The sequence below is a fragment of the Telmatherina bonti genome (assembly GCF_933228915.1).
Source record: "Telmatherina bonti genome assembly, chromosome: 7".
In the NCBI taxonomy this organism is placed as follows: Eukaryota; Metazoa; Chordata; class Actinopteri; order Atheriniformes; family Telmatherinidae; genus Telmatherina; species Telmatherina bonti.
In genome coordinates, this window is record NC_136625.1 from 24,520,045 (window position 1) to 24,543,710 (window position 23,666).

A 23,666-nucleotide genomic window follows, 5' to 3' on the forward strand; every position below is an offset into this window, starting at 1 on the left:
ACATGGCGATATTAAACACATTGTGTCTGACATGCCATTACAGAAAGTTCTACACTGGGAAATGTTCCACTGATAGGGAGACATTTGTAAGATAAATTAGTTCTGTACTACGGAAACGTAGAGCTGTCATCCTCATAAAAAAAAAGGTTTGGGCCTCATTACATTATAACGTGATAGTTTATTGTAAAAACGTGAAACATATCACGTTATAACGTGATAAGTTTATTGTAAAAACGTGAAACATATCACGTTATAACGTGATAAGTTTATTGTAAAAACGTGAAACGTATCACGTTATAACGTGATAGTTTATTATAAAAACGTGAAACATATCACGTTATAACGTGATATGTTTTAATGTAAAAACGTATAACCACTTGAACGCTGGAGGGATTACATCTCTCAGCTGGCCCGGGAGCGCATTTGGCTGAGGAGGGGGGATTCCCTGCTTAGGCTGCTGCCCCCGGGATCAGACCCCCGATAAGCGGTAGAAGAGGAATGGATAGACGGCACTTGGATGCACCAATGATGTTTGCATTCACAGCAAATCTCGTGCCCTCAAGTTTCAATTAGAAATTATGCCACGTCATGGGGATTGGACTCATTTTTCCTTCTGTACAGACCCATGTCTTTTAAAACTGTCCTTAAACTATGCAAATTTATTACAATGTGATCGAAAGTGTTCCAAAGCACCATAATTTCACAATGTCTCAACCTAAGTATGATGAAAAACTCTATCAAGTCCTGTATGAGTAATTTGTGATCTCCTATCCACCCTGCACACAATTTCCTCATCTAAAGTCGAAAATTACCAAGTTCACGTTTTCAGATACATATGCTTCACGTTTTTGCAATAAACTTATCATGTTATAACATAATAGATTTCACGTTTTTACAATAAACTATCACGTTATAACGTGATACGTTTCACGTTTTTACAATAAAACTATCACGTTATAACGTAATAAGGCCCAAACTTTTTTTTATGAGGATGACAGCTCTACACTTCCGTACTGTACAACTCTTGAAGTTATCATTTTCAGAATTCCAATATTCAACACCTGCAACAGAAATATGCCTTTCTTATAGTTGTTTGAGCAAACCTGGAGTCCAACTAGCGTCTGCACGCCTTATCTTCGAATTCATCTTACAAGTTCGGTAAATGTTCTGATATATATTTGTTCTTTGCTTTATACTTTATTAAAGCTTTACTTTCAACAAAGTCCATTATTTTCAATATACCAGACAAAATAAAAAGTCTGTTAGTATGTTATTTATAACCTACTTTATGAATTATTTTTAGGGCTCTTTTCTGCAGCAGAAATTAGGGGATGATGCTACTCTTAGTGTTGCCTCACACTACTCTCAATGTGTTGGCGATGAGAACATACTTTACCTTATTTAAAATAAAACTTCTATTGGTTACCTTGGATTTTATGTACACAGTGTAATTTTTACAAGTTCTTCAGACATATATATATATATATATATATATATATATATATATATATATATATATATATATATATATATATATATATATATATATATATATATATATATGCAAATATATTTCTGGTCCCCTCCTCTCTTCTCCTTTCTTTCTGTTTTGTTTTTTCCTTGTCCTACCCTCTGTTTCCCTGAAAGGTTTAGCGCATTGCCGAATCAGGACAGACGATCTCAGTAAAAATAATGATAAAAAAATTTATAATATCAAGGGCAGGCATATATAAGACATGTCTCCCTTGATAAAGTAAATCTGTCTGGCTAAATATGGCGTACAGACTACCATTCTGTATGGTCTTCTGCTACAATGCTAGACATGACAGGGTTAAAAAAAAAATCTGTTTATCATGTAATTAAAAAGAAATAGATGTAAATAATGTCTCTCTTGCACCCAAACTTTAAGAATACTAAGTTGCTAAGATTTTCCTGTATTTTTCAATTATTTATTTATTTATTGTATGTTGTTATGGAAACTGGCCTGCCCACGCCTCCAGCAGTCCTGAGCTGTACGCAAGTTTCTTGCATCTAGTTTGCTCTACAGTCTCTCAGTGGCAGGTAATCAATGCTCTGCATTCTGCACAACATGCATTGAGTGGGCACACTGTCACTGGAAGAACTTCTCAGTAATTGTCTTTAATCTTGAGGATTTCTGTTGTGCTTTGTGGCACTTAAAAAGAAATACATGCTGTATGTAAACCAGTGAGTGTTGGAGAGAGTGGACCATTGTCCACTTGCCAACATGATTAACTGACCAGTTACTGTGATGGCTATAAAACAAAAATGGGTTTACTCAGTGTGCTTATGAAGTTGGAGTAATCCTGTACTTTCTCATTAGTTTGTATCCAACCTTACTCACAAACCTTAAGGAGCAGACAGCAAACTTTTTTCATCAGGAAGTTTGCTGTTGTGCCCTGTCTTTAAACCCAAAACAAGTGTGTCAGGAGTCACACCTCCCTCCACCTCATCAAAGGAGAGACACTCTGTGTGACATCATGCTATACTTCAGATGAATTACACTTAGCTTCCTTCCATATCTTCCTTTTTCCTGGGTAATTTATGGCCATATCAACCACAGATTTCACAGATTTATAAAGCAGTTTTTAATTCCTTTAATCCATTTGTCTAATTACAAATTTCTGCTTATTGCTCCCTTAAATATGTATTCACAACTTCAAGCTACGTGATACCAAAGATGATATTAGGTATAAATCAAAAATGATCAACAAATCAAACTGTACTCTTAAATTCTACTAATCAGAAGTACTGAGAAGAGGAGGACTAAGGGGTTGGTTTTGCTAATAAAACCTTTCTACAACGATGCATTATTTATTGAACTTTCCAACATATGCGTTAGTTCAGAAATACTGCTCTGGACACTTTACAGCTGCCATTATCCATCCATCCATCCATCCATCCATCCATACATCCATCCATACATACATCCATACATACATCCATACATACATACTCCAATTCAGGGTTGCGGGGAAGCTGGAGCCTACTCCAGCTATCATTGGGTGAGAGGCTGGGTGCGCCCTGGACAGGTTGCCAGTCCATCACAGCTGCCATCATCCAATTGGTGCAACTTGTGCTCAGAGAAACATAAGTCGGTCGGCTTCTGTTTCAAGTTCGATGTCCATTGTCAAGTTACATCATCTGACATCATCATGATCGTTGGGTATTACTGCTCCCAAGCTGAGCAGGATTTAGAGAAAGTAACAAGGTGATGTATTGTGTGTAGTGCTAGCTCCACTTTTTAGTGACTTCCCTGTGATGGTGGCTCTTCAAATAGAGTGGACTGTGTTAGTGTGCCGTGGGAACCTCCACCGAGCTGTCCTGTCCCCCTTCTCAGTCCCACGGGAGACCCCTTCAGCAGCCAGACACAGTGGCCCATTTTTACTTCCCGCGCTGCCTCTCTTGCTGTGTTTCCCTCCTTCTCCAGCTGCTGCCAAGCTCTTTATGGCTGCCTCCCCATTTAAGAGGACAGAAACACTTTACTGATGTAGTTGTTTCTGTTTTGGCTCTCGGTCCATCCACAGTATGTGTCAGTGTTGATTGACTCTTGCATTGCTGTCTGGCAGCTTATGGCTGATGGAAAATTATGTAAAGTAGTAAAACATTAACCGCCGTCCAAGTTGAAAGAAGAAAGCCTTGCCAAATGTACAGTAGCTATTATCACTGTCGCAGATCTATCCACAACAATTTAATGGATAATTATTGTGCATGGAAGTTTGTGAACTTTAACAGTATTCCATATTGCTGCATAAAAAAAGCTTGGCAGGTAGGCAGGGCGGGTTCATTATGAAGCACAATTCAACAACAGAGTGATTCAAAGTGCTTTCCAGAGAAAATAAAACATTAGAAAAAAAAATAGAAGTACAATTTAAAAGTAAAAACAAGAAAGAAAGGGAAAAGAATTAACATTAAGTAAAGACCATGCTGATTTGGAATTGAACTGAACTCAAAATAACTGAATAAAAGCTACTGAAATGCAGCTGAGAAGCTAGAATAATGTCAGACTTTCAAACCCATAAAAAACAAAGATATTGCATTTGCACTTTTTTATTGAGAGGATATAAACTGGTTTAGTTGATCTGTGTGGAGAATTTGTGTATGTATTTAAAGCAGATGTGTTAATTATCTGCTTTCAGATGTTGTCTTGGAGCAAAGCCAGACTTTCTCATAAGATTCAGAAAGACCTGAATTTTCTTCTACCATGATGCTTCCATGTTTAACAAAAGAATTAAGGCTGTTTGACAGGAATGCATAGTTGTCATTGATAACACTTATTCAACAAGACGATTTCTAATTAATCCCTGTTTATATTTTTATTCCATTATTTTACTTCTGTAGGGGGTTTTCCACCAACATTTCCAGGAAGTTTTGTCACCTGCATTTATTTACCAGGATGGCAGAATCCCTGGTAATCTGCACGGTTTGCATTTCCACCACACCGCAAAGTTCCGCAAAATGTATTCTAATCAGGCTGATAACTTTTTCTCCGAATTTATTTCCGTGTGTCCCACATTCAACTCTGCCAGCTTGTTGGCTATTCGCCAATACACACTGTGGTTACAAGTTGCTGACTCAAAGCCGCGCTGTCCTTGGCAAACACACTAAAACAGCCTGGGTGTCATCGTCTGTCCATCGCCTGGCTCCCATTTTTAAAAAGCTCAAAACCCAGAGTTATGTTTGTAGAAGTAAAATAAAAGTGTTTGCAGCCACACATTTTTTTAAACAAACTGTGAACAAAAGTGCAGAGCTCAAGTATGGTAAGCAGTTCTTCTCACAAAGTCCTCACTTTCTATTAGGTGCTTTTTTCAGGGGAAGTTTGGGGGAGATGGAAAAGTTCTTCACCTGGGTAATGTTGGAGGAAATGTTTCAAAGTTTTGAAAAATCCCAGGTGAATTTCTAAAGCTTCGGTGGTGGAAAATGTGCCTACTTTTGCACGTCCACCTTATTTATAGCAAACTTTAGGCATGGAGCAGTGTTCTCATTGTTGCACAACATTTTTATAAACATTATCACTTGTGTAAACATTAATAACATTTTTAACCTTAATACTTTGAGTTTATGAGTCATTTGATGGCATACTGACATTTATCATGCACATTTGTCAAGATCTCATGGTGATTCAGCATACGTGGCTGTGAAAATGCATGTCTATACTAAATGGAAAAAATTAGGTGTTTGTGGGTTTTATTTGAATAAATAGTACTTTTTCTAATTCTGATTATGATGATTTGCATTATTTTGGGTGTAATATGTTAAGAAAATATTTTAAAGGGTAAAATAATTAATCAAATTATGTAGAAAAGTTTTTGTGGGGACAAAAACATAAAAAGATACCAAGGCTGTAGCAAACATTTACTGCAAAAATGAAAAAAAAAAAGGAAGCACATCATCCAAATAAAGGGGAAAAGAAGTACTCCCATTTGAATCATTTATCCAGATCAAAATACATGTAAATATTACTTTTTTTTAAAAATGCAACACTGAAATAAATCTCAGATCAGAAAATATCTCAGACTGAGAGACTTCTTAAGGTCCTTTCATAGTTTATAAAACAAAAAATATATATCAATTCTCATCAAATTAATTTATAATCGTGTTGATTCACTTTTGATGTTCAGTGATTCGATATTACACCATCTTTCCCAAGTGAATAAAATACCAACTGATCATGGTTTAGGTTAAAATTTAATGCAGAAAATCTATAAAATTCATGAAACCATCAAGCAACAATGCATGTTTCAGTACAAGTTGAAGTGGCACGGGCTTCAAAACATAGCTTGTGACAAAAGAGCTGCAGCGGATACAAAAAAAGAGGAAAAAAGGATCACACTCCCTCCTCTCACTGCCTGCTTGGAAGCCAAACGTGTCACTGTACCAGCCGCTCACGTTTTGCTCTGCTTTCTCTGCTGCTCTCATTCTTCAGAGTTTTGCATTTTTGAGCTGCTCTCAAAGGAAGATGAGTTTATTAATTGCACATTCGCTGACTCCATGCCTTCGACCACAAAGTTTTTCACAAAGTTTGCACCCTTTTTTTTTTTTTCATCCCACTGAGCCAGGAATAGCAAACATAGCTTAATTAATTTAGCATATTTGAGCATAGCATGCTGCTATAAAGAAGTGACCATGGATGAGGCATGTTTAAAGGAGTCTTCGTGAAATTAAACACACAGTAACGTTCACACGCTCACACTGGGGAGTATCTGGATGAAAGATAGAGCTGGGAGCACGACACAATGAGTGGGTGTGTGTATCTGAAATGTGTCTCTGTCTTTCTCCACCGGTGTGAAAAGTAGTTCAGTAATTAAAGCAAACCTCTTTCTGGTCCCCAGTGGAGAAGGGAAAGCAGAAAGGGTGAGGAGGCAGTGAGGGGGAGTGGGAGAGATAAAGGAGAAAGAAGAGATAAAAGCAAGAGACGGTTATTTTTTGATGAAAAGAGGTTTTATTTTAAGCTTGGCATGCCAGATTGCCATGAGGGGAGAATGTGGTGGCTGAATTTGAAGATGCTGATCACTGAGACAGAGGTCAGTCCACACATAACACACACAGCACAAATCTGTCGTGCAATATTAGCCTGAAGATGAGAGTTTCCTTCATTTTAAAGCGAGCTTTCAGCTTTCTTCGTGTTGAAGAGGCACTTTGCCAATGCATCAGCAGTGACCTACTTCAGAGCTACATTTACTGTCAAAAAAAGGGTGATTCTTTGTCTTTCTTGAGCTCCTGCATTCACCAACTATAACACCACTAATAAAGCTGCTGAGAAAAACTTCTGACACACAGTTATGCTTGGCAGTGTGCCGAAAAGCCTTAACTCACAAAGAAATTATGCCTATTATGGCAGTCAACATTCAGGGTACTTTTCTAATGTGTGAGCTGCTTTCTCTTGTTGTATCTGCTTGTTAGTTTAACTTTCTTGTCTCTGCTTGAATCCATGAAGGCAGGAGTCTCACTTCTGTGCTGCTTTGTGTTTTTGTTTTAGCATCGTCCCATTCTGACCTACATACGTTACTGTGACCACTGCAAAACTTTCTCCATGGAAACGCAAGGCGTGAGAGAGATAGATGCGCTGATTCGAGAAGCTGGATGTAGTTTTCTTCTTACAGTTGCCTCCACAAGCCCACACAACCTGATCTTATGGGAGGATGTTAAGCCTAGAAATCACCATCATAAATCAGGTTGAGCTGTTTGGCAGAGCATTATGTGCTCTGCCAAACACACACACACACACACACACACACACACACACACACACACACACACACACAAAGAAGCAGTTTTACCCCAGCAAGGCAAGGGTGAAGATATGTGGAGGGAAAAAAGAGCAAAGAAAAGAAGCTTTCTAATGTATAATTTATCTATGTAGTCAGTGGGTGGAGGAGATGGCGTGAGGAGAAAAAAAAAATTGGGGGAGGAAAGGTGGGTGGGCAAAAGGAAGGAAGCAAGAAGTGGGAGGGGGGAATCCAACACTCTCACGTTTTGCATGTTTTTCATCATTGCTCCAGATACTGTAAGCTTTCCAGTGGGAACATGGGTGTGTTTAAACCTTCGGTTTTCTGCTCATTCGGACTTGCTGCTTTTACTTTAAAACACATTTGTAAACCCTAGTTTTTCTTTTCAAACCTGTTCCTGAAAAAGAGACTGTGCTCATGCAGCAAAAGCCCACTCAGGTGAATTTCTACGTACTCGCTGTTGCATGTGAAGCTTCTTCAGGGAGATGATGCTCTACAGGAAAGTATTTGCACATTTTAGCTCTTAAAGGTGGTTTAGAGACAGAAGGAGGAAAAAGGGGGGGATAAAACAGGGATAGAAGAATGAAGGAAACAAATCAAGCTGTCGAATCCCTTTGAGGAAGGAGCAGAAGAGCAGATCTACTTCGTTAGGAGACCCACAATGAGCCAATGAGCCCCCTCTACTCGTCTCTCGCCTACTCATTTTCCCTTTACCTCATCTCCTGAAGAGGAGGGGGGGGGAGCTGCAGTGAGGGGGTCTGCAGAGCTACATGATACCAGTAAATAAGCTCGGAGTGGAGGGGTGAGAATTCACAAGGTATGATATGAAAATATGACCTAAATTAAAAAGTGAACCTCCTCCCTTCTTTCTTTTTTTGCCCCACTTCAAGTGCGTGTGTGCTCATGAACGGATGTGTCAGCATGCAAGTAAGTTTTGGTGTGTTTTTGAAAGTGCATGTATCTGAGCTTGCATGTGGGTGTACAGTATATCTAAAGAAGGTGGTAGCTGTGGTCCATGCAGGTCTGGTAGCCAGAGATAGCTCTCTGTTGTTGTCTATTCCCACCGATCAGCTCCGCCTCACCCACGGTGAAGTGGGTGCACACTCACGCAAAGCACCACCTTCACCTCTGCTTGCCCCTCACTAATCTTCCTCCATACCTTCAGCTCCCGTCATCAATTTAAGCTATTTTTTGCAAAGCAAGGCAGAGCCTTTTTGACACGGACAGGTTTTTAAAGCATAAAAATCGATGCAACACAACCACTGATTTTTTTTTTTTGTCTTATCATTCCGTATGTTCTGAGTCCGTCTCCATCATGGAGTTCTGTCTTTGACAGATGTGATTACTTTTTTCAAGCTCTGCTACCTACATTTGTTTCATGATAAAACTATTAGTCTATTAGACTGGACTTTCTGCAGCCACAAAAGCCTTTAGGGACACTTTCTATTGCTTTGGGTGTTCCCAGGCAGTCACACTGTGGGTTATCTGCCCAAATTTTGACTTAAACAGGACAAAAGGCTGTTTTCACTCCTGACACCCCACATTCAGATGGAAGTTATTCATGCTATTGGCTCAACAACACCCAATGGCTCATTCAGTAGCAACCTAGGTTTACCAAGTTTTCTTTCTTAGGTTACTTGCACATTTTCTCCAAAGGAGGCTGTTGTACATGTTATTTGCAGACATTTACAAAATATATAGCTATTTAATGTTTTCTGAAACAACAAATACATTTTAGTTTCTTTCAATGAAAGATTGTTCTTGTTGCACAAGAATTAAAGAGGATTGTCACTGCTTCAGTAGCCACTTACTTACCTTTGTGATCTCAACTGAACCCAGCTTAGGTGACTTAAGGGTCCTGCTGTGAGAAGTGGCACAGCGGAGACCATCCGCCGCTCTGTCCTCAACTCACCACCAAAGATAATCAGTTGTCTCATGTACAATGTCTGCAGGCAAACCTGAGCTCATGGAGGACAGAATGGAGATAGCACAGGATGAGTTGTAATATTGCTGTCCACTGAGGACAGACAGTCAAAGCAGTGAATAGAAAAAATTTAGGATGCACACCTGGAGAGCAAAAGACTAGTGAGCAGATGAAATGTCATTCTCCTTGGACTGACAACTTATCTTTTCTCTGGCTAATGTGGAAAGGTCAGTTGGGGACTTGCACTGACATATACAAACTTAATATTTCAAAGGTTCAGACGAGTTCATTTGTTTCTCCCAATACACACAGAACTGGGCAAAAGTCTTGAGTCGGTCGTCATTTCTTCGTGTTTTGCTTGCAAGGAGCCAGACTTGAGCAGTAGTTCTCCAGGCGGAAGGTCTTGGAGACTTGTTCTGAGGACACTGGCTGTCTTTCTTTTCATTTACAGGGCTGTGTTTACACCCGAGCATTTTCAAAACTGATGTTTTTGGGTTTTTTTGTTGGGGCTTGGTGGCTGGAAGCCAGTCACACATGCATCACTTGTTTTATATCTGCATCTTAATGGGCTTGTATGAGGAAAAACATACAAAAAGAAATTCACTAAAGATTAGTGTCCTTATCTTCTAGCATGCTATCATCACACCTGCCTGTTCCTCTCACCTCCTTTTTATTTAGAGAGAAATACACTGGATTTTTTTTTTTCCTTAAATGTTTATTTTCACGTGAAGGCCCACAGGAATCACCTGGAAATTCTGCTGTGAAACTAAAACCTGAATCTCATGTTTCCTCTTTGTTGCACTCAAGACAGGTCAGGTCACTTAGACACAAGCTTCCGCCACCACACTGAATAATTTAGAACAAGCCATGATCTATCTATGTGTGTGTGTGTGTGTGTGTGTGTGTGTGTGTGTGTGTGTGTGTGTGTGTGTGTGTGTGTGTGTGTGTGTGTGTGTGTGCTGAGATATTGTTTCAGTACAATGTGTAAAGATGAGTATTAACAGAGTGGTTTCCCTGGTTCTCTAACCGTATGCCCCAATTTAGATCATCTTACAAAAATGTCTTCTGAGAACGGCTGGATTGAAATCGTGGTCTGTGTCTGTTTATGGATGTGTGTTTTGGTTTTATATACCATTAACCTTCATCCCTGTTAGTAAATCTAAATGTGTGTTATGTGTGTGTCAGTGTAGATAAGGCTCGCATCTGTGATTTGCATATGGTGTAGAGATATGACTCATCTAACAAGCTGCATCCTCTTCTGACTCTTATTCGGTGAAGTGTCCAGAAACACACATGGTGTGAAGGGGAAGCTGGAATTATTATATGCCAAGGTGCTACTTTGTGATAAACAGTCTTAAGCATGACAGCGTGTTTTCCTACTTCCACTGGCTTCCCTCTTAAACTATCAGTCCTACTGTGGTTATAGCTGATTTGTTTACCTCAGCTGAGTGTCATCTTTGGTTTCAATGACCTCAGTCCTTCATTCACCTATGACATAAGCCTCTGGAGTTACACCGCAGTGGTACACAGTGCACGCGTGCATGTCAATGCTATGAATAATGGCTGAGGTGGTGAAGTCAGGTTTGCATATTTAGACTCCTGTTGTAATTTCGTTATTAATTCCGACCTCTGGAGCTCTGGACATGTGAACTGCATTTTAGCTAGAGGAGAAGTTATAACTTCCATATTTTTTGTTTGCAAAAGGAAAAACCTTGTAGTTTCACTGCTCTTTATCTAAAGAGCTAGAATTGACTAAATGTTTAGAAAGAGTCAAATACTGGGCAAGAAACGGTAGAGTTTGCATGTTCTCTCAGGGTACTCCGGCTTCATCCTACCGTCCAAAGACATGCATGTTAGGTTGATTAGTTACTTTAATTGCCAATAAGTGTGAGTGTGAGCGTGAGCGTGAGCGTTTGTTTGTCTCTGTGTGGCCCTGTGATGGACGGGCGAGCTGTCTAGGGTGTACCCTGCCTTTCGCCCAAAGACAACTGGGATAGGCTCCAGCTTCCCTGCGCCCTTTAATTGGACTAAGCGGTTAGGAAAATAAATGAATAAAAGGATGTTATGTTTGTCCATGATTGAAATGTGCGTGATCATCTGAAAGATTTAAGTGTGACAAATTTGCAAAGCAGTAAGAAGTCAGGAAAGGGGCAAATACTTTTTCACAAAACTTTAGGGGTTTGATTTACCCAGAAGCAGCCAAAAACTAAAGACACGTAGCATTAATACTTCAGTATTGATGTTTAGCGAGGCTGAGACTGGGGATCAGAGAAAATGGACATTTTTCAAATTAATTAAAATCAGCCTGCAACTTTAAGAAAAATGATATGCAATGTAAAAGTGATTGTTTTAATAGTATTTCAACTTAAACAGCCATCAGACTCTCAAAACCCAGATGATCCAACACCAACGTTTTTCTTTTTCCTACAGATTCTTCATATTTAAATCTCCTTACATATACATAAACATATATGTTTACAGAGATATGTTGCTAATAAATAGAAACTAATGATTACAGCCTTATAAAATTCTGATATGTTGAGAAACATGACACTTTTTTGGCAATCAAAATGGTGTTGCTCAAAGCTACAAGTTATATAACTTTCTCATCAACTACAGATGATTACCTGGCAGTTTTAAGACTATTTTCCCACCAGAAGCACTTCGCTTCGCCAAAAGTGCAATGTTGGCTTTCAACAGTTCCAGAGCAATCTTGCTCATTTAGTTGCTTATTTTAGTACAAACTGAAAAAGTCAAAGTGTGTTTCAATGAGAGATGAAAGCCAATGGGCACAATGCAGCTGGTCCGCTCTCGGTGTAGAATCTGTGATGATCGTATCAAGAATACCCAGATTTGGACTTTTCAGCTTCCAGTTTCTGTTGCTTATTTTATTCCATATCCAAGAACCCTCTCCACCCTTCCTCACACTTGTCTTCCATGTCACAGCAGAGGATGAATAATTCATTGTGGGGCTGCTTGCTGGTTGATATGAATCATGTGAGAAGAGCAGGATGCACGTGCTCATTTCAAAGTAACTCTTCTCTTGAAGACCATAGCAGCAACGGGGAGCACTTCTGTACTCTACCACAGGTTATTCACAAAACACAACCACTCCTCGCTTCATGACTTCGCCATGACTGTTTTCATGTCACGCCTAAGCCCTGTCGTAAAACCGCCCACAGAGACATCAGAGCTTATTAACTTAATTATAATAACAACAACAATTATAATAGTAATAATAGATTAGATTAATACTGTTTTTTTTACTACCGACGGCACTTAAAACGTTTACATTGGATCAGTTATTCATCCACTCCTCACTCATGCTTAGTGATGGGAAGCTACATATGTGTAGCGACCACTGCTCTGGGACAGACTGACAGAAACATGGCAGCCACACTGCGAACATCCTTTCAGACCACCACCGAAACATTCCTGTGCATTCACACACCAGCAATGCTAACACTGAAGAAAAGGAGGTTGAAATCTTTTGCCAAGGACAACGCTACAACTTAACAGTAGATGTTATTGTTGTACAGTCACGTTGAGCTTTATTTTTAGCATTCCCTCTTTGTTTAACAGTTGTTCATAAATGTCTGAGAAGTGGGGGGGGGTTCCTGGACAGAGCACATCTGCCATGCATCACCTCATCAAACTCTTCATCTTAAGCGCAGTATCTCTAGTCTCTCTTTGCCAGTCCGTTACTCTGCATGGTATTGAGCCCACTCCTGCTGCCTGACTTCTTTACTTGGACTCTGTGCGTTTGCCTAATAAACTTTTTTTTTTACCTGAAATCAGCCTTGATTCCTCCATTTGTGCTGAGTCATGGCAGGATGCAGTGTCCTTCATTATCCTGACTGCTTAATCCAATGAAAGGTCGCGGGGAAGCTGGAGCCTATCCCAGGACAGCTCACCAGTCCATCTCAGGGCAGGATGCAGTATGGTGTTTAATATTGTCTCTCTGAAATATGCAAGGCTTTTCATGATAGAGATGTTTTATGGATGTTGCTCTAAATCCTTCCTGTGTTTACAAATTTCCTGTTCCATGAGCACTAATGTGACCCCAAAACATCAGAGATGCAGCCTTTAAACTGTTAACAATAACAAATGTCCTCCTTCCTCTTTATTTTAATACAGGATACAGCATCTAAAAGATTTTACCATTTTAAACCTTCTGGCCACAGAAGAGTTTCCACTTTGTCTCATTGGTCTAGAGAAGATGCCAGCGTTTCTACCTTGTGTACACATACAGCTTTATTTTTGCACAGTCAAGCTAACCTGTACTTTCAGATTGTGTGTGGAATTGTGTTCACAGATAGTGATTTCTGGAAGTTTTCCTGAGCCCGTGTTGTAATTTCCAGTAGAGAATGATGCTTTTAATCATTTCAATCATGGTTTTAATGCAGCGCCCACTGGATGACCCAAAAATAATGTCCATGCAGTTTTTAACTTTGACATTGTCCCACAAGAACAGAAGCTCTGTCTGATTCTCCTCATCTTCTGAAGGTCTTGCACTTTGTAGATATTTGTTTGAAATCGAATATAAAGGAAAGTTTGTTTAAAACTATTTAACAACTTCTAGGAGCAGTTACTGCAGTTTGGCAAACTTCTGCCCATCTTTACATCTTAGAGGCTCTGCTTGTCTGAAACACTCCTTTTATATGCAGTTCTTATGTTATCCTGTCATCAAATAACCTAATTAGTTGTCAAATGCTCCTCTGTTTTTAATTTGCTCCAATTACTTTTCAAGTATTTTGTTCTCCCTGCAGCGTTGATGTTCAAGATGAACTAATAGTCATTCATTCATTCATTTTCTTAACCGCTTGGTCTAGTTAAGGGTTGTGGGAACGCTAGAGCCTATCCCAGCAATCATCTGCCGAGAGACAGGGTACATCCTGGACATGTCCAAATTAGTTCATATTTTCCATAAAAATGTAAAATGTCTCCGTTTTGACATCTGATAAGTGTGTCCTATCTGGAATAACGTTTAGATTTTGAAATGTGCAAATGACTGCATTCTGGTTTTTATTCACATTTCACACAAAACATCCTGATATTTTTTTTTGTTTTTTTTTTAAATGGGGTTATACCAGGATGAAAGAATCCCTCCAGATCCCGATACGTGTCTGTGGACATTGGCTAGGGTTTATGTATGTAAAGAGTTTGTGAAATACAAAAACTTTGCTGCACACCTCTCAGTGTTCTGTATATTTTGTCTCTTTACTCCCACACACACTTCTGTCTCCAAAGAAACCCACTGCCAGTGTATGACTAAATCTGTTTCTGTCAGTTTTCATATTCTGTGCAAGTGTGTAAACTTTTCTCATGTTTTCTTGAGCTCTGCCATCCTTGCAAGAGGCTGACGTGTTTTTCACGCGGAGGATAAAAACACCAGTGAGGGAACCCAAGCAACAATTATTCCTCTGAAGTGACTCTCAGTTTTCATGCTGTCACGCTGCATTATCAGACCTGCACAACGGAGCAGCAGAACTGAGGACTGAAACAATCAGTGTTTGAAGTGTCTCCCATGGCTTTTATTGCATGAATCTGTATGAAGAGACGACAAGTTGAGGTCATTTATTTGACACATTCAGTGGTGTTGGTTTCTAAATGTGATTTTAAGGTTTATATTAAGTAGTAAACAGGTATATGACTTAAACTGTGACATCATATAGAGAGTAGTTTTTCTCCACATCTACATGAGGAAAATGAGGATTTCTCATAACCTGTGATACATCATCAAAGAAGAGACTGCTTCTATAGATACCAAGTTACCTTTAAACATTTTTAAATCTGGGACAGATTATTGGCCCCCCAATCTGTGCTAAACTTCACTGCAGATACGTTAATGTCTTAACAAGCATAAACAAAAAAAATTTATGAAGTAGTTCACCTGTAATAGATACATGAAAACAAAAATGAAAAATACTATGAAAGAAAGATTTACAGGAATATATCAAAGAAACCAGTTTAAAGCCGATAGCAGAATAAATCCAGCTTCACATGCACAGGGATTCAAGTCATCGGCATGAGAGCTCGTTGTCATCCTGTTCAAAATGTCTGCTGCGAAAACAATCAAACAAGCTGAAGATGTCCAGTAACTCCAAAATATAAGATGAATTAAGGATAGGTTTTTTTTTTTATATTTCATGCAATATGTTGTAAAGGAGATGTTTGTTATTCCATCTTTTAAGATAAAAAAGAAGTTGTCCAAACAAAAATCCCTTTTGTTCAACATAAGAATCTTTCTGTTTTTGTCTGGAGTATTTTCTTCTTTTCTTCCCACTAAAAATTTCCAGTTATGTAAAATTCTCTAGTCATCTTCTAAAAAAACACCCCTCTTTTTTTGTTCTGTCTATAGATTTTTTTTTAATATTTAGGTGGCACAAATGTTACAAACTTACATCTGTAGAAGTGTAACAGAGCTTTTGGGCTGTGTTAAGGATCATTTTGCAGCTATAAAAGTCATCCTCTTCGAGTGCCACACAGTATCCATGGTTTGTGTCAGGTGAGGGAAAGCAAACATAGTTTACTAGGTTATGCTGTGTGTTGTGTTGTGTGTTGTAATAAATGTTTTAAAGGCAGCAGATGTAACAGCACCAGGGTCCATGTCAAATTTCCCTGTTGGGAAAATATAGCAAATCATGTCAAAAGTAATTTATACATACATATATATATATATATATATATATATATATATATATATATATATATATATATATATATATATATATATATATATATATATATATATATATATATATATATATATATATATATATATATGTATATGTGTGTGTGTGTGTGTGTGTATTTGTATTTTTAACTCTGTAAGAACAAACACAAAATTTCTTGTCCTGCAATCAATGGACTGAGTTTAAGGAACAACTTGAGTTTTGAAATCTAAAATCTAAAACAATGATCAAATTGAAAATCCTCTTTAGAAATAATACTGAACAAAAGCAAGATAGTCAATGCAGACTCCCATTTGTGTCATCATTGTTTTGCTGTTGTTCAAACATTACTGTTCATACATTCTTGTTCCTGTACGGGTACAGGTGTTATTAAATTTTATATTGACATAATTTAGTGTGATGCATTGAATATTTACATTAACCTTCTTTAAATATACAACTTAAAAATTGGTAAACGACCAAAAAACTTTTTGGTTCTGCCTTCTGAGAAATTATGATAATGGGTTGCTTGTCTTTTGTTTTGATTTTTTGTTATTAATGAGTATGAATTTATATTTCATTTATTGCAAATGTGTGCTTCTTTAGTCTCTCTATTGTACTTTTTTTGTGGTCATGAAAATAAACTTAATGCGCTCACAAACTACACTAACAAAAAATAAACAAAGAGGGTTTTATGTTTGGATTCAGTTTACTGGTATTGTATTGAATCCAGTCTACTGCATCATTTCAGTCAGTTTGAATTACTCATACACTTTATATCAATTTAAGCATTTGGATGCAAAACAGTGTCAACTGATTATGAAAGTGATTAAAGAACATGAACATGCCCATACATCTAGACAATATCCTCCCAAATGATCTTCTTGAAAATAGCTGAAGTTAACTAAATTTTAAATTATGATGGTGAAGACACAAAATCACTTTGTTCTCTGTCTGTCCACAAATAAAACTCTTATTTATTGCCCTTTGTGTGTTTGTGTTTTTTCTTTCAGATCAGTCGCTGCCTGAAACCCGGAGGCCTGTTTGTCTCCATCACCTTTGCCCAGCCTTTCTTCAGGAAGCGCCTCTACGCTCAAGTCCAGTACAACTGGTCAATAAAACACCAGAGTTATGGAGAAGGCTTTGAATATTTTGTCTATGTCATGACCAAAGGAGAGAAGCTCAGCCCAGAAGATGCAGCTCTGGAACAAAAGCTACGTGAGGACAGCAAATCTCCACCCTCCCGTGCCACCACAGTGCATAACGAAGACAAGGAAGACTTCCTGTCTAATATTGATTTATAGGACATCTGGAACATATTAATGATGTAATCTCAGGAACACAATCTCTGTAAGGCTGCCTTCATAAACTTACCATAACATGTGATAGGGACATGAGGAAACTGAACCTCTCAGCCTTAAGAAATTGATAATTAATAACTGCATTTAAAGTTTATATCTCAATGAACACATACACTGAAATGCTTTACCATGTTAGGATTTTCTCAAGTGGTTTGTGTGTGTATGTGTGTGTGTATATATATATATATGTATATATATATATATATATATATATATATATATATATATATATATATATATATATATATATATATATATATATATATATATATATATATATATATATATATATATGTGTATATATATGTGTATATATATATAATATTAGACAAATCTTTTTTTTTTTTTTTTTTTTTTTTAAGGTGTTACTGGGGAAGCTTAAAGATTGTTTTTTCTACATAAATGATTCAGATCCATTTCAGATGCTTTGCAATTGTTACTTGGAGAAAAGAAGAAACTAGAGAGCGAGTCACAACAAGGACATGTTGTCTAAAGTTCAAAGGACTAAAGTATTTGCAATATTTACAGCACAAAAGACAAACAGTTACTCTAGTTGCAGTTTTTTACAAAATAAAAACTAATTCCCCATCCTGAGGTTCATGATGGGAGATTTAATCTATAATATTTTATGGGAATTGTTAGTTTCTCTATAAGATGTCTGCAATTTTTAGAAACTGGTAATATGTTGACACTTTTATCATAAATTCTGCTAATTTAGCTTATTATTAGTTTGATTTAATTGTAATAACGTTTGGTTACATTCAATTGGGTTGTTTTTATTTTAAATGGATTGAATTGATCTTAAATATAAAGTTGCATTAAGTTGCATATAAATTGGCATTACATCTTAAAGCCGCACTACTGAAATTCTTACAGATTTCATCATCCATCTTACATCCTATCTCTTCTCTGAGCTCTCTCTAGCTAGTAAAAGTCTGTTTGATGTTAAATGCCAAAGTATGATCAAAACTAGTCAGAAGAATAGAATTTTTTGTTTTTCCTGTTGGGAAAATATAGCAAATCCTGTTTGTTTTGTTTTTTACTTGTCTTGTCCAGCATCATAGCAGAGTAATAGTGTGTCTGCTGTGAGCTTTAAAGTTGGAGAGTTTTATGATTACCTTAATGGCCTTAATTGTTAATTGGTGCTAAATACATTTTTTTAAAAAATGTAAATATCTATCTATCTATCTATCTATCTATCTATCTATCTATCTATCTATCTATCTATCTATCCATCCATCCATCCATCCATCCATCCATCCATCCATCCATCCATCCATCCATCTGCATACATACATACATATAAAGATTTGTAAAACTTGCAGAATTATGAATTATAACATATATACAGGTGAAACTTTTTGCCAAAACGCTTACTAGTGTTATGGTGGTTTGTCATTGTAGGGTTTGTCATGGATGGTAGAGTAGCAAAGTTGTACTGGCTGTACTGACTTGGAAAAATGTCCCCGTTGGACACTAAATTTAAACATGTTCCATGTATTTTATTACTTCACATTTCTTCTGCACAGTCCAGATCTGACTTTCAGCATAAACTTTGCAGCTTAAAGTTGTTTTTTGTTTTGTTTGTTTGAATGTTTTGTTTTTGCTATCCTTAATGCTAAAGAAAGTGGTGTATAATAACCTGAAATAACTGACCAGATAGCCTAGGCCAACAGTTCACTGCTGGTAAAATGGACTAGATTAGCTATGACTCATCATGGTTCCCTCTCCTATCTCTGCAGCACTTTTCTGGCAGTGTTAACTTCATAATAGAAATCTCCATCTACTAACCTGACTAAATTATTCTCCGCTGCAGTTTAAGGTTGAAGCAGTTTAGATGGGGCACACAACAGCTGCATCACCTGCATGTAGAGTCCTTCAGTATATCAGTCAAAATCACCTTTATGCTCTCCTGGAAATTTTTCTACATTTGTTTCATGTATGTTTTAGTTTCCAGTCAGAAAATGTTGATAGTGATTTATTGGGTTTGATCAACCTGCCGAGCAGCCTGTATACACATACAAATAAACATGAAGTATTAGCAGACCCTGTGCAGTTTGTTGCAGAAACATGATACAGGTCTCAGCTTGCTTGCTGCTGCTTAAATATAGACCAGAGAGGGGGTAGAGAAAGCTATGTGTGCAGACAGACAGGAAGACTTCTGACTGGAGGGGTACCACATTAATAAAGTAGAAATCATTTATTTTTAATTCTCCACTGAGATCTAATTACCGCCTATTTTTAAGACTTGGGAAAAAGAAGCTGTGTGATTTTTCAGATGGCTCTTCTGTCTTACCATATTTTTTAGCTGGAGTAACATGACAGTTTGACAAACTTTAACTTTGGTGTTAGCAAAACAATACAATACCATGAGGTCTGTGTAACAGATTTTTATTGTGTCACAGAAACGCAACTACAATTGATACCATGAAAACCATGGTAATCCATCAGTCTATCCAAAAAGGATGTAATTATTCACCCAGTTGTCCATTATTATGAGATTAACATCAAATAATGAAGGTAAACCTGCAGTATTCATTCATTCATTCATTTTCCTAACCATTTAGTCCAATTCAGAGTCGAGGGGAAGCTGGAGCCTATCCCAGCAGTCTTTGGGCAAAAGACAGGATACACTTTGGACAGCTGGCCAATCCATCGCAGGGCCAACCTGCAGTATATGTTTCTTCAACTGATGATAAATGTGGAAACAAAGAAACAGTTGTGTTCTTGTGTGGAATGTGTGCAGAGCTGATTATACTGTAGCTTGTTTTACTTATTTCTTTTTACTTCTTTTTCATTGAAGTATTTCTATTACAGTGTAGACCAACCTGTCTGTAAACAAACATGAAGCTATCAGGCAAGAGAGGTTTACTTGTGTGGTGAAATTTCAAGTACAAGACAAGCTGAAGTGATTTAACAAAAGCAACGTTCAAAAGAAACACTTTGAAATGTTTGTTGGAGAATAAAACAATTAAAAGAAACTAAAAAACAAATATGATATTAAATAGAAACAATCAGAGGTAACTAGGTGAGTTTGCTATGTAATCGTCACCATTTAGATTCATTTCAAGTCCTGATCCAACACAGTGAGGACATGCTCACTGAGAGTAAACCCATGATTAATGATTATATTTCTGCAATTACTTTTGGAATTATACTGAAAATCTCAAAAATGGCCATTAGGGCACCATTTGGGAGTATGTGTTGTCAACGCCCCCCAGCTGGGGTTTTAACCGCTAAACCGCAAAGAATTTGTTTGTCTGGCATGCCAACAATTTGACAAAAATATTCACTGCTAGTTGCTTTATTTTAACCACAGAAAGGCAGCTGAATACAACCTCACTACAAAGACCACTTCTTTAAGTGTTCAGGAAGCTTGACTGGAACATGAACATGTCTGTTCATGGTGGCAGGAGCAGATATATGTCACCGGCAAAAGCGTTTACAGAACAGTTGAGCTAGAGGCATAAATTAAAATGCTGTTTATAAACATTTCACTTTTAAGAAAAATGAATAATTGAAAAGTTTATCTATATGTGTTTCCAGTTGAAAGAGAATGTAACTTTACCAAAGTGTACCATGGAAGTAACTGGATACTCTTGTTACAATATTCACACACATATGAGTAAACAGACATTTATCTAGGTACTATCTGGTATCTATGGTGACAAATCGCTGCAATTCCCTGACTAACTCAGTAGCAGGGATGAAGAACAGCCTGGCACCTATTTGACTTTGGAGGATGGGCGACATGGGGGTGCTTATGTAAGACTTAAATGGCCATGGGTTTGATATTGACTAGAAACGCTGCAGCCACACTACTGAACTGGCATATAAAAATATTTGACGGATACGTCACTCTGTGTATGGATGGAGGCTGACTGTGTCCCTACATACCACTAAAGCATGATGCTACTTTATTTCTCATCTTCATGTAGTTTGATCTTACCTCTATTTGTCTTTTGCCAGCATTTGAATATATTAAAACTCAGAAATCTTTTCAATTTAATTTTCAGCTGCCTCAGCGGGACTAAGTGGGACTGGCAGAGACCCTGACAGTGAGATTTAACTTGACCGGACTTAAGTTATATAACCGCGAAGCAGAGACCACACGCAGGAGAAGTTTTCCATCCATATAAATCCTGTCTTCTGGACTGTTCTTTATTTTATTTCGCCTGATCTTGTATGATCCAGATCTCTCTGGGTGTAAAAAAGCAAAGCCAGATTGTTTTTCTCTCCTGCTGCTAATTGTCCTCTATGCTCTGTTGCCCAAGGGCAGCAACACCACTAATCTATGGCACGCTCAATGCTTCTCTTCTTTTATTTCCTCCATCGCTCCTCTTATACCACCACCACCACCGTGTCCTCTGGAAGCACCATTTGTTGTGTGGGTGTTACGTGATGGATCATACAAGTCAAAAGGTCGACTGCGTGCTTTCACAAAACAACTCTGGGTTTGTTGTGTTGAGTTTGTGTTCAAACTGAATCACAACTCAGCTCTGCTTCCCGAAACTACACTCAGTCTCTGTGATTCTTATCCAAATTCTCACTTCTGATTATGTGTGCTTTGTGCAACAAAGCAAAGCCATACGGCCATGCTTCGAAGAGATGATGCCATGCTTATTTTCAGTTTGATGATGAATAGTGATCTGCAAGAATTTATTATTATTTTCTAATTCTATGCATTATTTCAGCATGTCTTGTCCTTGTCAGCCTGAAACACTCTAGTTCAGCTGCTGTCTATTTAGGACTCCCCTCTATCAAAAAGACTGACTGCTCTGATCGGTCATCTTATTTGTATAGATAAATAACTGTGTGTGTGAGTGCTACTATTTCTTTTGGTGAAACTAGAATGCTGTCACCTCCATGTTATCTCCATCTCTCCCTGTCCACCTTCTTGTCAAGTAGCTTTCAAATAAAAACTGCTAGCGCCCAAAATCCAAGCTTCTCTGATCCATGGTGTGGTTGCCAGTCTGCTGCGTGTGCAGGTTCAGATGAAGGCAACCTTCCAGGTCCCGTCCACATTACTCCTGCTTTATACCAAAAATGACAAGCTTTATGAGGTCCTGAAGTTCTCCAAGTTTAGACTGATTTTATGTTTTGTTTTGTTTTGTTTTTTTTCTTTGCATCTGTCTGAAACAATGAGCTTTGTCTTTGACATTCAGTGGTTCTGAATGTTGACGTATCACTTTTAAAACTGTTGGACCCAACAGGAGCATTGAAATGGAAATAAGTAATTAATCTAGTTGATGCATTTAATCAAACATTAAATTATCCTTGTTCCTCTTCAATTACCTGAACTGTGTATGTGGTCTGGGCCACTTGAAGGTTTTATACCAACAGGGTTTGAGTTCAGAGGACTTATTACCAGACACTTAACATACTGGACCAGTGGATGTCACCCTCATTATTACAATCATTAGGTCAATTTATTTCCGTTTTCATGCTTATAATTACTCCCAATTCGCTATTCAAAGGTGCTCCGTCAGTCAAAATAGATGTTAAATGTAGCCAAGTCTTTGAATAAATGCTTTTCCTTTCTCTTGTAGCCTGTTCTCAAGCTGCTCTGGAACATTCCAGAGAGGACAGAGGGCATTGTTATTGTTGCATTTGTTAGATGCAATGTGAGCAAAGAGAAACAGTCATGCATATATACCCATATTGAGGCAGCATAATAGCATCATACTGTATATTGAATAGCAGACTTATGTAACAGGAGGAAGAATATTATTGGATGTCCATACGGGATGGAGCAAAAGTAGCGTTTGTGTATTTGCACGATGACAGAAGAGATTGCAGTGATATCTGCAATGATCTGTCTGCTGTAGGGTTTGCTGTGTTCGGCATTCTGACACCTGCATGTTTGTGGTGCTTCTCTCTGTGTTTTTGTGATTGAACAGCAAACTTTTCATAGAGGTAGCATCCACAGGACTTTTTGTGTTAACCCGAGCATTATCAGATCCTCTGCTCCAGTCGACAGTCAGGTAACCTCTGACCTCAAAGCTCAACCAAAGCTGCTCATCAGTTATAGATGAAGAAGTTCATCTTTCGTAGCAGTTTAGAGAATTATTAAGGCTTTATTATCCTCAGCTAGTTCTTTCAAAGAACACCAAAACGAGTGGATCTGCCATGACAGTAGCGAAGGAAAACCTCAATAAATAGAGTGAACAATTTGAAAACATGTAGCTCCCTCCACACATAGGTTAAGAGCTCACAGAAAGGTTTGATTTTTTAAATGAAAAGGCTTAAAATTACAACATTTAAATAAATCACTGGTTCCCTAGCCGGGTCCCTTGGTCCCCAAGAGGTTTCCCCCAAAGAGCAAAGGGAGACCCCGAGCCTTTCAGACACAGAGTTGTTTTTTTTAATCATTTGGGTGTTTTATCCACATGGGAACTGTATTTTTGGAGGTCAAAAACAATAGCTTTGCACTATTTCATTATTGAGACATGTCGGAGAA

At 37.9% G+C, this 23,666-nt stretch overlaps 1 protein-coding gene across 1 annotated transcript in view; it reads left to right on the forward strand.

The window, feature by feature from the left end:
• ece2a (endothelin converting enzyme 2a) overlaps positions 1-17,149 on the forward strand; it is a gene marked incomplete at both ends in the record, with an annotated part of 100,131 nt that extends 82,982 nt beyond the window's left edge. Inside the window, one exon of the mRNA XM_079243221.1 lies at positions 16,859-17,149. Coding sequence (XP_079099347.1) covers positions 16,859-17,149 — 291 coding nt within the window. The remainder of the gene's footprint in view (positions 1-16,858) is intronic.
• Between the last annotated feature and the right edge of the window lie 6,517 nt (positions 17,150-23,666).